Below are 12360 nucleotides of genomic sequence, written 5' to 3' on the forward strand. Positions count from 1 at the left end.
TTGCTTCTGTTGTTGGTTTTCAGTAGCTTTTTGACGGTCCGGTCTGACCTGCAAACCATCAGAATTCGGACCGAGCGAGGAACCTTCCTTTGAGGACTAGGCCCCTTCACGCTGTTTATCTTTATTTTTTCATTTAAACTTTTCATCGAGGTAGGCTATATGTGGCCAAGAGGTTACTGTAGTAGGTCGGCCAGTCCTGATCTACAGTGCTCCACCATCTTGGCTGCTTCGGGTTAATCCTCAGCATTACTAGTTTTGCCATATATCCGCCGATATCAGGTGTAGCCGATATATTGTATCGGCTATTTTCCGCCGATAAACATCGGCCAGCAAAAGCAAACTCAGAACCAGCCATAGGCTACATGCCTTTAGAAGAAACACAAGTTGCTCAAACGTGCTTGCATAGCACGAACAATTGTTGCGAGAATGATTTCCCGCCCATTCTAGTGTGCGCATCTAGAAAATGTTAATACTGTATCCCTTAGCTTCCATTCAAGCAGGAAAACTTTCGAGTTTTACGTTGCTTCAACGATTGATGACATTGAATCAGTGTAACAAAGGTGAATTTTTCACAAAGAATCGATGGGAGTACCGATGTAGCCTACTTCTACACTAACCACGCGCAACTTAGTTCAAGTCTTAGGTCACAATGTCTGGCTTTGATCTCCGAATGATATTGATAAGGCAAGATTCGTTACAAAATTAGATCATGCGAGTAGGCTATCACAGCAAGATGCAGCAAAATTTGTCAAGTTTTGGTATTACAGTAAGAAAGAAAATGCCCAGGGAAAATTAACTTTCGCTCACATGACATGCAAAAATAAACCCAAAGAAAAAAGCCTAGTGAAACTTTGCACAGAAGAAAATAGTAGCGTCATTGTAGAAGTTGCAAAAATAAAAAAGCCTAGTGAAACTTTGCACAGAAGAAAATAGTAGCGTTATATTGTAGAAGTTTTCCGACCCGTGCCCAGAGCATTGTGACGCAAGAAGCCACATGACCTCGTTCGGTGGAAGTTTATCAGTTATGCGGCGTATTGCAGCTACACGGCGCTTTGACTCTCCTAGCGCACGTCGTTGGTCTGATGAAAGCCTTCGCCGAAATTTTAAAAAGCCTTCCAAACCACAGCTCTTAAATGCTCTTAAGGCACAGCTCTTAAATGGCGAAGAATTCAGACCGGACTCGTTTGTCCGCCGTCAGCAAAAACGAATTTCGAGGCCTGGGTTGTTATCTTTTTTGTTTGGTGTTTTTTTGTGATTAGTGTTAAGAATGATTTTTCCATTACAGCAACTAATGCATAAACTTTCTTGGACTGGTTTGTTGCTTAATAACTTTGTTGGTAACAAATTTTTCGTAGCTGATATATATCGGCCGATATATATCGGTATCGGCCTAAAAATTGCATAAATATCGGTATCGGCCTGAAAAAGTGATATCGGTCGAGCTCTATAGATTACTCTAAGGTTAGGGTAATGGTTAGCGGAAACTACGGAAAAATGTTTGCGAAAACTGTGATCAGCGAGGGTTAGAGCATAGATTAGTCTATGGTTAGAGTTAGGGTTAGCGGAAAGTGCAGAAAAATGTTTGCAGAAACTGCGATCAGCGAGGGTTAGCGTTAGGGTTACGGTTAGCGGAAACTGCGATCAGCGACTTCGGCTTTGTGCTATCTTTCTCTCGATCTTTTCAGCGGGAAAATTTTTAAATGTTTGCAGAAACTGCGATCAGCGACTTCCGCTTTTTTAATTTTTTCTCTCGATCTTTTCAGGGTACGAACTGAGGGTACGAACTGTTCAGGGTACGAACTAGGTTGCATCACTTTTGAGGCAATAGTGTATGTATTTTCACAATATATAATATGGTAAGAATAGCCACTGCGCCTTTTTTTAATTTTTGGGCTTGATTTTGAGACTAAATTTAATAGTGTTTTTCTGTAGGCAATATTCCCCTTTTCCAATCTTTTTCTGGCCTTGAAGAACAAGATGATTGGTGCTTGAAAATAATGTGTTGGCCCAGTGTTGCTGCTGCAGTGCAATTGTGCAGAGAAGTGTAAGGAATGCCACCACCTTTTTAGGAAATTTGCAGGTCTTTGAGAACAATTGCAATGAGAGAGGGTGTAGAGAAAATCTTGTTTGACGTCGAGGACTGGCAGTTCTTTTATTTGCATATATTACCAGTACTTTGCAGCCATTCATATATAGGCTACTACACAGAAATTATGGGTAGTTACGGTATTGGTTAGTTATTCTCATTGTTGGTTGGGAACACACAAGGTTTCTGATAGAAAGTTGTTGGAAATGGACACCTACAGCTTTCATGTTTTTACTATGATTTTTTTGGCATTTTTAACTGGCTACGTAATTCAGATCTATTTGATGCAACCAGCAAAAGATCAAAATATGGTAAGTGGATAATGTGTTTACTTTCAGCATTATTTTTGTAACTAAATACGTGTGGTAGGCTACTGGGAAAATGTGAAAATTTTGTTTGAATGTTTTTCAGGGTTATTTGAATGTCAAACATTTCTACTTTACTTTAGGCTATTTTTGATGTATTTGCTATGCTATCACACTTACGACACACTGCATCATTACATTATAGGTTGCTGCAATACAAAAGCTTGGAAAAAATGGAATAGCCTTGTTTAAAAAGTACGATGAAAACAGTGATATGTCTATTGATCCTGAAGAGTTTTTTCGCTTATCTAAACTTATACTTTGTGAGTATGTTATATTTGTGCACTAAGATTGAGCATGTACATGACTTTATTGTCTTCATCAAGTCTTTTATGTAATATTATCCACTTTTTAGCATACGGTATATTTCTAACTCTAATTCAACTCAAATTGTTTTGTTGGGTGTAGCTATGCAAGGTCATGGTGAAACGACTACAGATGATGGCGATGTAGAATATAATCCAGAAATTGATGAAGTTGTTAGACTAGAAGCGAAAATGAAACCACTAGAATTGTTGACAATGAGTCAGACTAAAAAAGATTCATCATTTGGTTTGCCTCATGTAAGTAATGACTTTGTATAATCTTACCAAAAAAAATATTATATTATATATGATATGGTTTAATAAGTTGTACATACATATTGTTATTGTATTTTCATGCAATAATATTTCTGCAAAATTTCAGCCCTGCATATTTTTTAATACAACTGTTTTTTTTTTTAATTTTGCATGTATCGAAAGCCTAATAATTACAATGTTAAGTTGAATTACGAAACCTAACCTAACATTTAGCTTAGGTCACTGCCTCTGCTCAAGGGGTGGTAAAAAGGCAGAGCCCCTTTACCTTTGGAGTGACGAAGAAGAAGAATGATAAAGATTGCATTCATGATGATTGCATTCATGCCACTGCAGCGGGCTAGATTGATTTCTCATTACTTTTCATTCATATGTTTTTCTCACTGTTTTATCACTGAAGTCCTATATATTGTTTTATGCTGGCATTGGATTAGGTTTCATTTAGTGAAAATCTTCTGTGTATGCAATGCAAAGCAATTTTATTTTTGTCAAAAACAACAACAAATTTGCAATAGACCTGGTGAAGCATTTATTCGTATGGCAGAGTTAACGATTTCTTGCTCTATAAAGCTTAATTTAATCGGACAAAAAAATGTTCGCTGTATGCACCATGCAGCACTCGAGATTGCAATTAAGTATAAACAGTAAATGTTGTCTGTCTTGCTGCATGCCATATTCAACTTTTTTCCAACACCTTTAAATCGGGATCATGGCCTTCTGATGTAGCTAACCTGGTATGAGACATTTTACTGAAAATCTATGTTTTAATTTTACTGTATTGAGGTGTTGCTGTCTCTGTCTGTTCATTTTCAAAAAGTATCTTCATTTGATATGTAAAATTTATAATAGTATTATGTGCTGGCAGCATCTTACTTTTTTTAGGTTAGCTTTTTTGTCTGTTTGTAGCATGTATTTCATGTATTTCAAGCAGGTTTTAGGAAAGGGTTTTCAACCATGGACCACCCGCATACTATCAACCAATTAATTGAAAAAACAAACGAATATAACATCCCACTCCGCCTTGGACTAATAGATTATAAAAAAGCGTTTGACTCTGTTGAAACATCAGCTGTCATTTCAGCACTGGAAAAACAGGGAATTGACCAATCATACACTCAACTTCTCAAAAACATTTACGCGGAAAATACATCTATAATTCGGCTGCACAAAGACTCTGAACCATTTCAGATTCAAAAAGGAGTACGTCAAGGTGACACAATATCTCCAAAACTTTTTACAGCAACCTTAGAAGAAATTTTTAAGCAACTTAACTGGGAAGAAAAAGGAATCAAAATTGATGGTGAATACATAAATCATTTACGTTTTGCTGATGACATTATCCTTATATCTGAGCAACCTAAACAACTACAAACAATGCTAAGTGAACTCAATACAGAAAGCAAAAAGATTGGCCTTCATATGAACTTTAACAAAACGAAAGTTATGTTTAACAAATTGGCAGACACCGACAGCAATATTCTTTTGGACGGAGCGACTATCGAAAAAGTTGATCACTATATATATCTTGGCCAAAAAATTACAACCAACTCCAATAAAGAAGATGAAATCAAAAGAAGAATATCACTTGGATGGCAAGCCTTCGGAAGAGCAAGTTCGATATTTAAGTCAAAACTGCCTCTTTCTCTCAAGAAACAAGTCTACGATCAATGCATCCTTCCAACCGCTACATATGGTGCAGAAACTTGGAACCTTACAAAGAAATTAACACTTAAACTAAGAACTATGCAGAGAGCACATGAACGAATCATGATGGGTTTAACATGGCGAGACAAAAAGACTGCCGAATGGATCAGAAATCAAACGAAATTACGAGATATATTGAGCACAATCAAGAAACTAAAATGGTCATGGGCAGGTCATATAGCAAGATATCAGGACAATAGATGGACTAAAAAATTAACAACATGGACACCACGAGAAACCAAAAGAAAGAAAGGAAAACCAAAAGTAAGATGGAGGGACGACATTGACAAACAATGCAATACAACCAATACAACCAATTGGTACCAACTAGCACATAATCATGTAAATTGGCATGAAAAGGGGAAGGCTTACGCTCTGCAGTGGGCTCTCACAGGCTGAAAATGATGATGATGATGATTTCTTGTTTCAAATATTGAATAAATTTTGCGTCGTGACAAGTGTCTAGTAAAAATAATTGTGATAAGACTTCAACACCGCGAACAAAAATTTTTGCATCAGGTAAGTAATGGTCAATGGATGAAATAAAATTTTTGCCAAATAGACCATGAGGTGAAAGTAACTTAAAGTGAGATATCTCTCGACAGGTCGGCCACGGTCAACTGTCTGGTGCCAAGGCAGCCGAGCTAGAATGTTGCATCCTTTTAAATTATCTTCACAGTAATTTTTTGGTCTTTATTTCACTTTGAGTTTCGTTATCGTATTTTTTTTATTACAATTTTTCTTGTTAAAACAAAATATTTAGGAGATCAATTTTATTGTTTTAGTTTACATACTCTCGTGAATTTTCTGGATTACTTTCGTGGAGGAAAGTCTATCAACCTAAGCTGGAAATGCTTGCAAAACAGTTTTCTGTCTTCTTGCCGCCCAACAAGTTACATCAATTAGGTAATCCATACTGGATTTTTTCGGAGTCAAACTTTGTTGATGCCCCTAACTCAAGCAATTTGTACAGGTTGGTTAATTTGAATGAAAACTTTGTGAATTTATGACGCATTGGCGTATTGTAGCGCTAACTTAGATGCTCAGCCTTTTAAGGAACCAAAACACTTTGAATTTTATTTTTTTATGGAAGGCCGTTATAACAGTGTTGAATCGGTCAGTAGCTAATGTTAAGGACGGTTGTCAATAACAGTTTTTCACCGGAAATGCCAATGATAATGTATTTTTGCGTTTTTTTAGACCACCTTCTCCATCTTCCAACGTTGAAAAGGTTTTTCTTAAAATCCTTTCCATGCTTCACCCCCGTCCTTTTGTGATGACGAGATTCTCACCTCAAGGAGGCATTGCTGCTGTGAGAGCACGAAACAAAGTCTATCTTGACATACAATTTCGGTTTGGAGAATTTTATTCTTTTCAGACGCAGATGACATATTCTTAACTTAATTCTTTGAGTGAACAACGTTTCGCTAAATAGCCATCAGCTTGATGCTCCTACTTTACTAAACTGACATAAAGTTGAGTTGTAGAAACGTTGAGGGGTAATGTATGAAGTTCATCTTGTTTTTAAAAAGCGTAAACAAACTATGCAAAGTAGGCGGAAAGTCCATAATTGCACACATCAAATTGCTGGATGTCACTATCCAGATTCCACTACATGAAGTGTTACAAAAACCTTGCTCGCCATTATCCACTGAGTACTTTAAATTGTTGAAAAAGGGCTCCTGATGGAAAAAAATGACTTTTTCGCTTTCATTAGAGCCAGGAGATCCAAATGATTAAATCCACATCTTTCTCTTCATCACTTGACTGCATCCACTTATCATTTTTCAGCATTCACTGTGAATTCCAATTGAACGATCGGCCTGGACATCCGTTCTGGTTCACACCGTCACAGTTTGAAGGGCGGTTGGTCATCGCGAGAGATGGAAGCCACGTCAGAGAGTTTTTGCTACGTGTGCCGACAGAAGCGTACATCTAACGAGTTTTTACGTTATTTTGTTTAACGTCTTTATTGAAAAAAATGCAGCAACTTTTCCGGACCCAGACAGCAAAATCCGTCACTTTTACATTGATTCAACGTCTGCGTTGACGTTGAATCAATGTAAAAATGATGAATTTTGCTGTCTGGGGAATATGCCGCTTACTAAGTTACTGCAATAACCCTATCAAGGTTTTGATGCAGTAGATCTTATCGTGTGATAAAGATGCTGCTAAAAGTACTTTAGCTTCATTAAAACTGAAGTCAAACCTTTATTTGCTGATGAAATGTTGGGATTAAACCATCTATTGATTTTTTCGATCTGGCTAGGCCATTTCTTCGCCAAGCTAGAAAAGTATTCGCTTTATCGAATCGATTATTATCCAGAATGTTCCATTCATATTATTAATTTTACTATCACACTACTTAGTTATTACTACGATTTTTTCAAATTGTAATGATATAGTAATGCGCTATAGCGTAGTTTTTTTTCTTTGCCTGTATAAAGACCACAAACACATGTGCGTTGTCCTCTTATTGAAGCAGGAGGTTGAACGTTGACATGGAATGGGAGATGGAAACAGATGATGATGAGAATTCAGTGGAAGTCGATATCGGCTATATTCCTCTGTTAAGCATCAGGCAACCTCTGCCATCAAGTCCAGCAGTGTTAAACGATGGCAGTGGCACTGTGATTGATAGAAGGTAAAAAATGTCTACGCTACCTTGAATAAATTACAAATAAAACTGAACATATCTTCAATAAATTTCTTTTGACACAGTTTTTTTTTAGCCAAATTGCAAATGATTTTCTTCAGTATCGCTTTTTGTAACCGTGCGGCGAATAATCTCGGAATGTTTTCCACAGGCTGAACAAATACATGGCCAGGCCCCAGTATCTTTTCTTCACATCCGTCAAAATGACGTTTTTTTCAGTCTGATTGTTCTGACACTTACCATTCACTTGAGAGTGCTACATGATATTTGAACAGTCGTTATCTGTTTAGTTCGAGTAATTTGCAGTAATTTTTTTCCAAATATGATAGTGCCGACTGTATTTTTTCCTCGTTTTGTAGTATTTTGGCTCGAAAATAAAGCAGTACAAGAATTATTCCATATAGCGAACATTTAGCTCTTTTCCAAACTCCGCCACCTATGGTCAGTTGGTCATCATAGGTTAATGAACTGGAATCGTATACAATTTTCTAATTACAAAACAAAACTAGTTTGTTCAGCGAGCAAGATCCGCCGTTTTTACATTGTTTCAACACCGTTACACGTTTATCGATGAAAAATGTCAGCTTATGTCGGCTGGTAAGCAATCCACTCTTCGTGCACGCAAGTTGCAAAGAAGATCGACTTGCATATGCAAAAAAATCGCGAAGGGGAAAGACTACTTTTCAATTAGTTTTTGTTGTTTTGGCTTGTTGCATCATTATATATATTACTCAAAAACAACGTTGCTTTTAGAGAGTTGTGGCAACAAGGCCGGGACATACCCTTGGAATTTGACAAGATAGTTTGGACAGAAGAAATCTCTAAGAAGGAGGCGAAGCGAGAAATAGAAATTATGTTTTATCCATTCAAAAAGGTGCTCGATTATTTGTGGAAGGTTACTAAGCAATATTGCATTACAATATGAACTTCATGAGCATGTCATTAAAATTAACCCATGATTTATTGACATTTTTGTAAATTCTGGTTTTGCTTTAAATAAAAAATGAAAAACCAATGTTGGTTTCAAACTTGTTAAACTTTTTTATTATACTTATCATCATCATAATCCATCGTCGGTTTGTTCCCCACTAGTGGGGGTGGCCGATTGTTTCCGCGCAGCAAGTGTTTTAATCCCTTTTCTCCATTTCACCCTGTCCCTTGCATCTTCCTCCTTCAGTCCGACTTTTTTTAATTCATCCTTCACTTGTTGTTTCCACGTTCTTCTTGGACGACCGCGTTTCCTCTTTCCATCCACCTTTAGATCTAGTGCCTTTCTAAGAAAACTTCCTTCCTCCCTCCTTATCACATGTCCATACCATCTTACTCCATTTGCCCTTGCCAGTTGGTCTATGGTCTTATACTTTACTTATAGCAAAACGTCACTTCCTGTTGGTTTGTTGTGAAGCTATGAACCAGATAACGAAAATTCTCTTTTTTCTAGCACTTTAAATTTGGAGATTGCAACTTAAAATACAAAGAGTGCTGTGACAGTTTAAATTTTATTAAGTAATTTTTTTGTGTAAGGATTGCAAACACCTGAAAGAAGAAAACAAATCAGTACTTTTTGTAGGTAGAATATCTTCCGTTTGGTGGCGTATTTGAGCGCGCATCAGCCGAACAAAAACTTGTGCACCAGGTCGTCCTTTGGGGGGCGCTAGACGACCAGTCCTGCTGAGGTTCCGGGCGGACTCTAAGGGAAACAGCTCTAGAGAGTCCGCCCGTCATTGCCTTGCTTCAGCAAAGATTTGTCAGGTAAACAAAAATTATTTTGTCGGTTTGTTTCTCATCTTAAAGTGGACGAAACGCAGTCGTGAACAGCAGCTTTATACAGTCGGTTGTGTTTTACTTCAATGAACAACGATTTCTCTTTTTACGTTGCTTCAACGTCTAATGATGCTAATTGCACACAACAGTGATTCCAATCTGTGGTCTACGAATCTTTGGAGATCTATCAATATATTGATTTTAGGAAAACATACCAAGACTTCAAACACTAAAATTATTAGATTCACGTTCAGTTTTGCAAACGTTTTACTTGGATTCTTTCGTTGAAGCTTAGGAACTTGTAGACTCAAATTGTTGAAAAGAATGCCTGACAACAAAGGTTGGAAACCATGGACATAAAGATTCCGATCACTATTAGTATTACCATATCGTGAACTGTTGATAATAATGTGTATTCTCCACCATTGGTCCAATGAAGCATGAAGAGAGAATATACAAATAAAAAAATTGCGTTTCTTTGTAGTTCTTGGTCATTAGCGCTCGATCTTGAAGCTGTTGCTATGGATAAAGATGCAAAGCTTCAAAAGTTGGCCAACCTGACATTCAGCGCCTACCACTTTCCTGTTCAGATGATGGTGTCTTTGCCTAATGGAACTGTGGTAAGATGTTGCTCCTGCAGTTATCCAACAAACTTTGTCTGATGTATCGTTTTAACCTTTAGGTCACGACCCAGAATAAGGTCATCGGTCAGACGACATACTATGACTGAGCAGACTTGGACAACTAGAATTTTTGTAGTCTTTCGAAATTAGATTATAATTAGAGTAATTTAAGCTTTTACAAATTAGACTAGGATTAGAATTAGAGCTACTTAAGTTTTCACAAATTAGAGTAGAATTTAAACTAGATTAGAATTAGTTGGACGCACTGGTCACATATCTTTTTTTAGTTGGATAAAAACGCCAATGTAGCAACTCGGAATCAAAATGTCATTCCACCATCACAGCGCCAAAACCACTTACGTCATAATATACATTGTAACGTCAGAGAATTGATGAATTAATCGAAGTTTTCATGATTTGCTGCTCAAGGGATGGAATGACACTTTGATCTTAATTGTTTTATTGCATTTTCTTTGTATAACGTTGATAAGAGCGCAGTATCCTTCCATTTGCCAAAAAATACTGTTGGACAAACTAAAATTTTTAGCAAAACTGGAGATTGGTTAAGAACTACAATTAGGGCAAACAAGTTTTTACCGAATTAGATTAGAATTACCGACATTTCGCTCTAATTTATCGAATTAGACCACTAGAATTATCTAGTTGTCCAAGTCTGTGGCTGAGATTGACAACATGTATTTTGCTTTATATGCCGATTGTACCTTAACTTGCTGAAATAATTAACTTCAAACAATGCTAGCCTAAAAGAACTTAAGATGAAAAGCAAAAGGTTGGTCTTCAAATGAACAAAACAAAAGTCATGTTTAATACATTGGCAGAAACAGGTAGTAATATTAAAATGAAATAACAAGAAGGGTATCACTTGGTTGGCATGTCGGTTGGAACGGCAATCGAAAGGTCGCCGGTTTGTCACCGCTCAAGAGCATGCGGCTGTGTTTTTGACAGGAAAATACATAACGGCAAGCCTGAAGGTGGACACGAAGGCTTCCTTGCCTTCCCGTTCACAATATAAATCTTCAACTAACGGGCATGAAGCTCGGATACGTCAAGCAAGCTGGTTTTGAAGGCCCAACAGTCACCAGCTGGGACGCTAGGTGAATCACATGACTGTATCTGACTTAGTTAAATGGCTGCTTCCTAAAGATCGCTAACACGGCGGCCTAATTATCAAAATAGTTTTACATTTAGAGATTCGCAACGACACCTGAATAATTTGCTTTCACAGATTTCATCTCTGAACGCCAACGATTGGCTGGCTGATGCAGACACACTAACAACACCGAATGAAAAGTGGTATGTTCAATTGTTCATAGTCGTGTATTTAATATTTTGTGGTAGCTATTATATTTGTAGCGCGTTGTTTGTTTGGACTAACCCACCTAGGGTAATTCTTTTTTTATATTGATGTAACACATGCAGAAGGTGAATTAATATTAAAAGCAAGGATATGAAGCAGATTGAGACTTGTAAGAATGGATTTTGATGACTCTATTTGGGGTAGTGACAGATGAACGATGTTGCCTATTATGTGGACGAAGTGCATAATGTAGCCTACCGGTACATTATTAATTTCAGTTGAAGAAGAAGTAGCAGATGAAGGTTTTCCTCGGCTAGTTGTGGTAAAAATACTTCTTATACTGTGACAGGCACTTTAATGACTAAGAACAAAGTTCTCTTGTTCAAAGACGATTTTACCTCAGATATTTCTTATGCAAAGATCGGCAAAGGTATTGTCGGACCTTTGAAAATGAGAATATTATATTTTCTAGGCAGGTTCCTGGAGCACAATCCTACCACGAGTTCCTTGAAAAGGCGATTGAACAATCGAAGCAATATCTGCACTAGCTTTTGTCGTCGACCACTGCTTTTTTATACTCTGTGCCTTCAATGCAGTTTCTTACCTTTATTGATTTTGAAACTATTTTGTGCTTTAATCAATGTACCGTCATAATCATTAAAATGTGGCAAAGCTTATTGTAGGCTACTTTTTGATTTCATCCCGTTTCCCCCAAAAATATGTTGTCACTTTGCAACAATGTTTTATTTTCTACATATTGCATTGATTTAACGTTTTTATATTTCTTTACCATCGCAAGTGACTCAGTATTTTAAATTTTTATAATCACACGTGAAGTGTATTTTGTGCTATTTTTTATCACTAAAAGAAATTTTCGTATTCCCTAGTGTTAAACTTTGTGCTTACCCAGCGAGCAAAATTGATCTTTTTCTACATTGTATTGAATTAACGTCTGCAAACGTTGTACCAAAGACCAATTTTGCAACCTGGGATCGCGACAAATGTAATGTTCTTTTAGTTAATCTTCGTTCTTGGCTTGTCCATGACGGGGCCGTTCATAAGGAGATGCCCAGAACGGCTTCCGAGTTTAATCTGAAGCCATTTCGTAAATGAAACTTGAAGAATATTAATCGCTATGGCCGTAATAAAATAGCAAGATTTTTAATATTCGTCAGCGTCTAGAAACGTGTCCGAGGGAGAGTGCACCGACCACCGCTTAACAACCTTTGTCTTGGTACACTAGTTTGGAGTGGCTCAAATCGTATG

General features: G+C 37.2%; 1 protein-coding gene across 2 annotated transcripts; it reads left to right on the forward strand.

The window, feature by feature from the left end:
• Positions 1 to 2154: 2154 nt before the first annotated feature.
• On the forward strand, positions 2155 to 12270 carry LOC145779926 (selenoprotein N-like). Of its 2 annotated transcripts, none has more exons than XM_082591607.1 (12): positions 2155 to 2397; positions 2597 to 2714; positions 2860 to 3014; positions 5519 to 5706; positions 5934 to 6086; positions 6525 to 6662; positions 7216 to 7377; positions 8143 to 8263; positions 8960 to 9141; positions 9638 to 9773; positions 11023 to 11090; positions 11567 to 12270. In XM_082591607.1, exons 1-12 carry the CDS (start codon positions 2293 to 2295, stop codon positions 11640 to 11642), a joined length of 1602 nt encoding a protein of 533 aa, XP_082447733.1. In that variant the 5' UTR covers positions 2155 to 2292; the 3' UTR covers positions 11643 to 12270. The 2 variants fall into 2 exon arrangements, with proteins under 2 accessions (XP_082447733.1, XP_082447734.1); XM_082591608.1 differs by having other exon boundaries at positions 7219 to 7377.
• Positions 12271 to 12360: the final 90 nt, after the last annotated feature.

This window comes from Aplidium turbinatum, chromosome 11 (assembly GCF_918807975.1).
Source record: "Aplidium turbinatum chromosome 11, kaAplTurb1.1, whole genome shotgun sequence".
Lineage (NCBI taxonomy): Eukaryota > Metazoa > Chordata > Ascidiacea > Aplousobranchia > Polyclinidae > Aplidium > Aplidium turbinatum.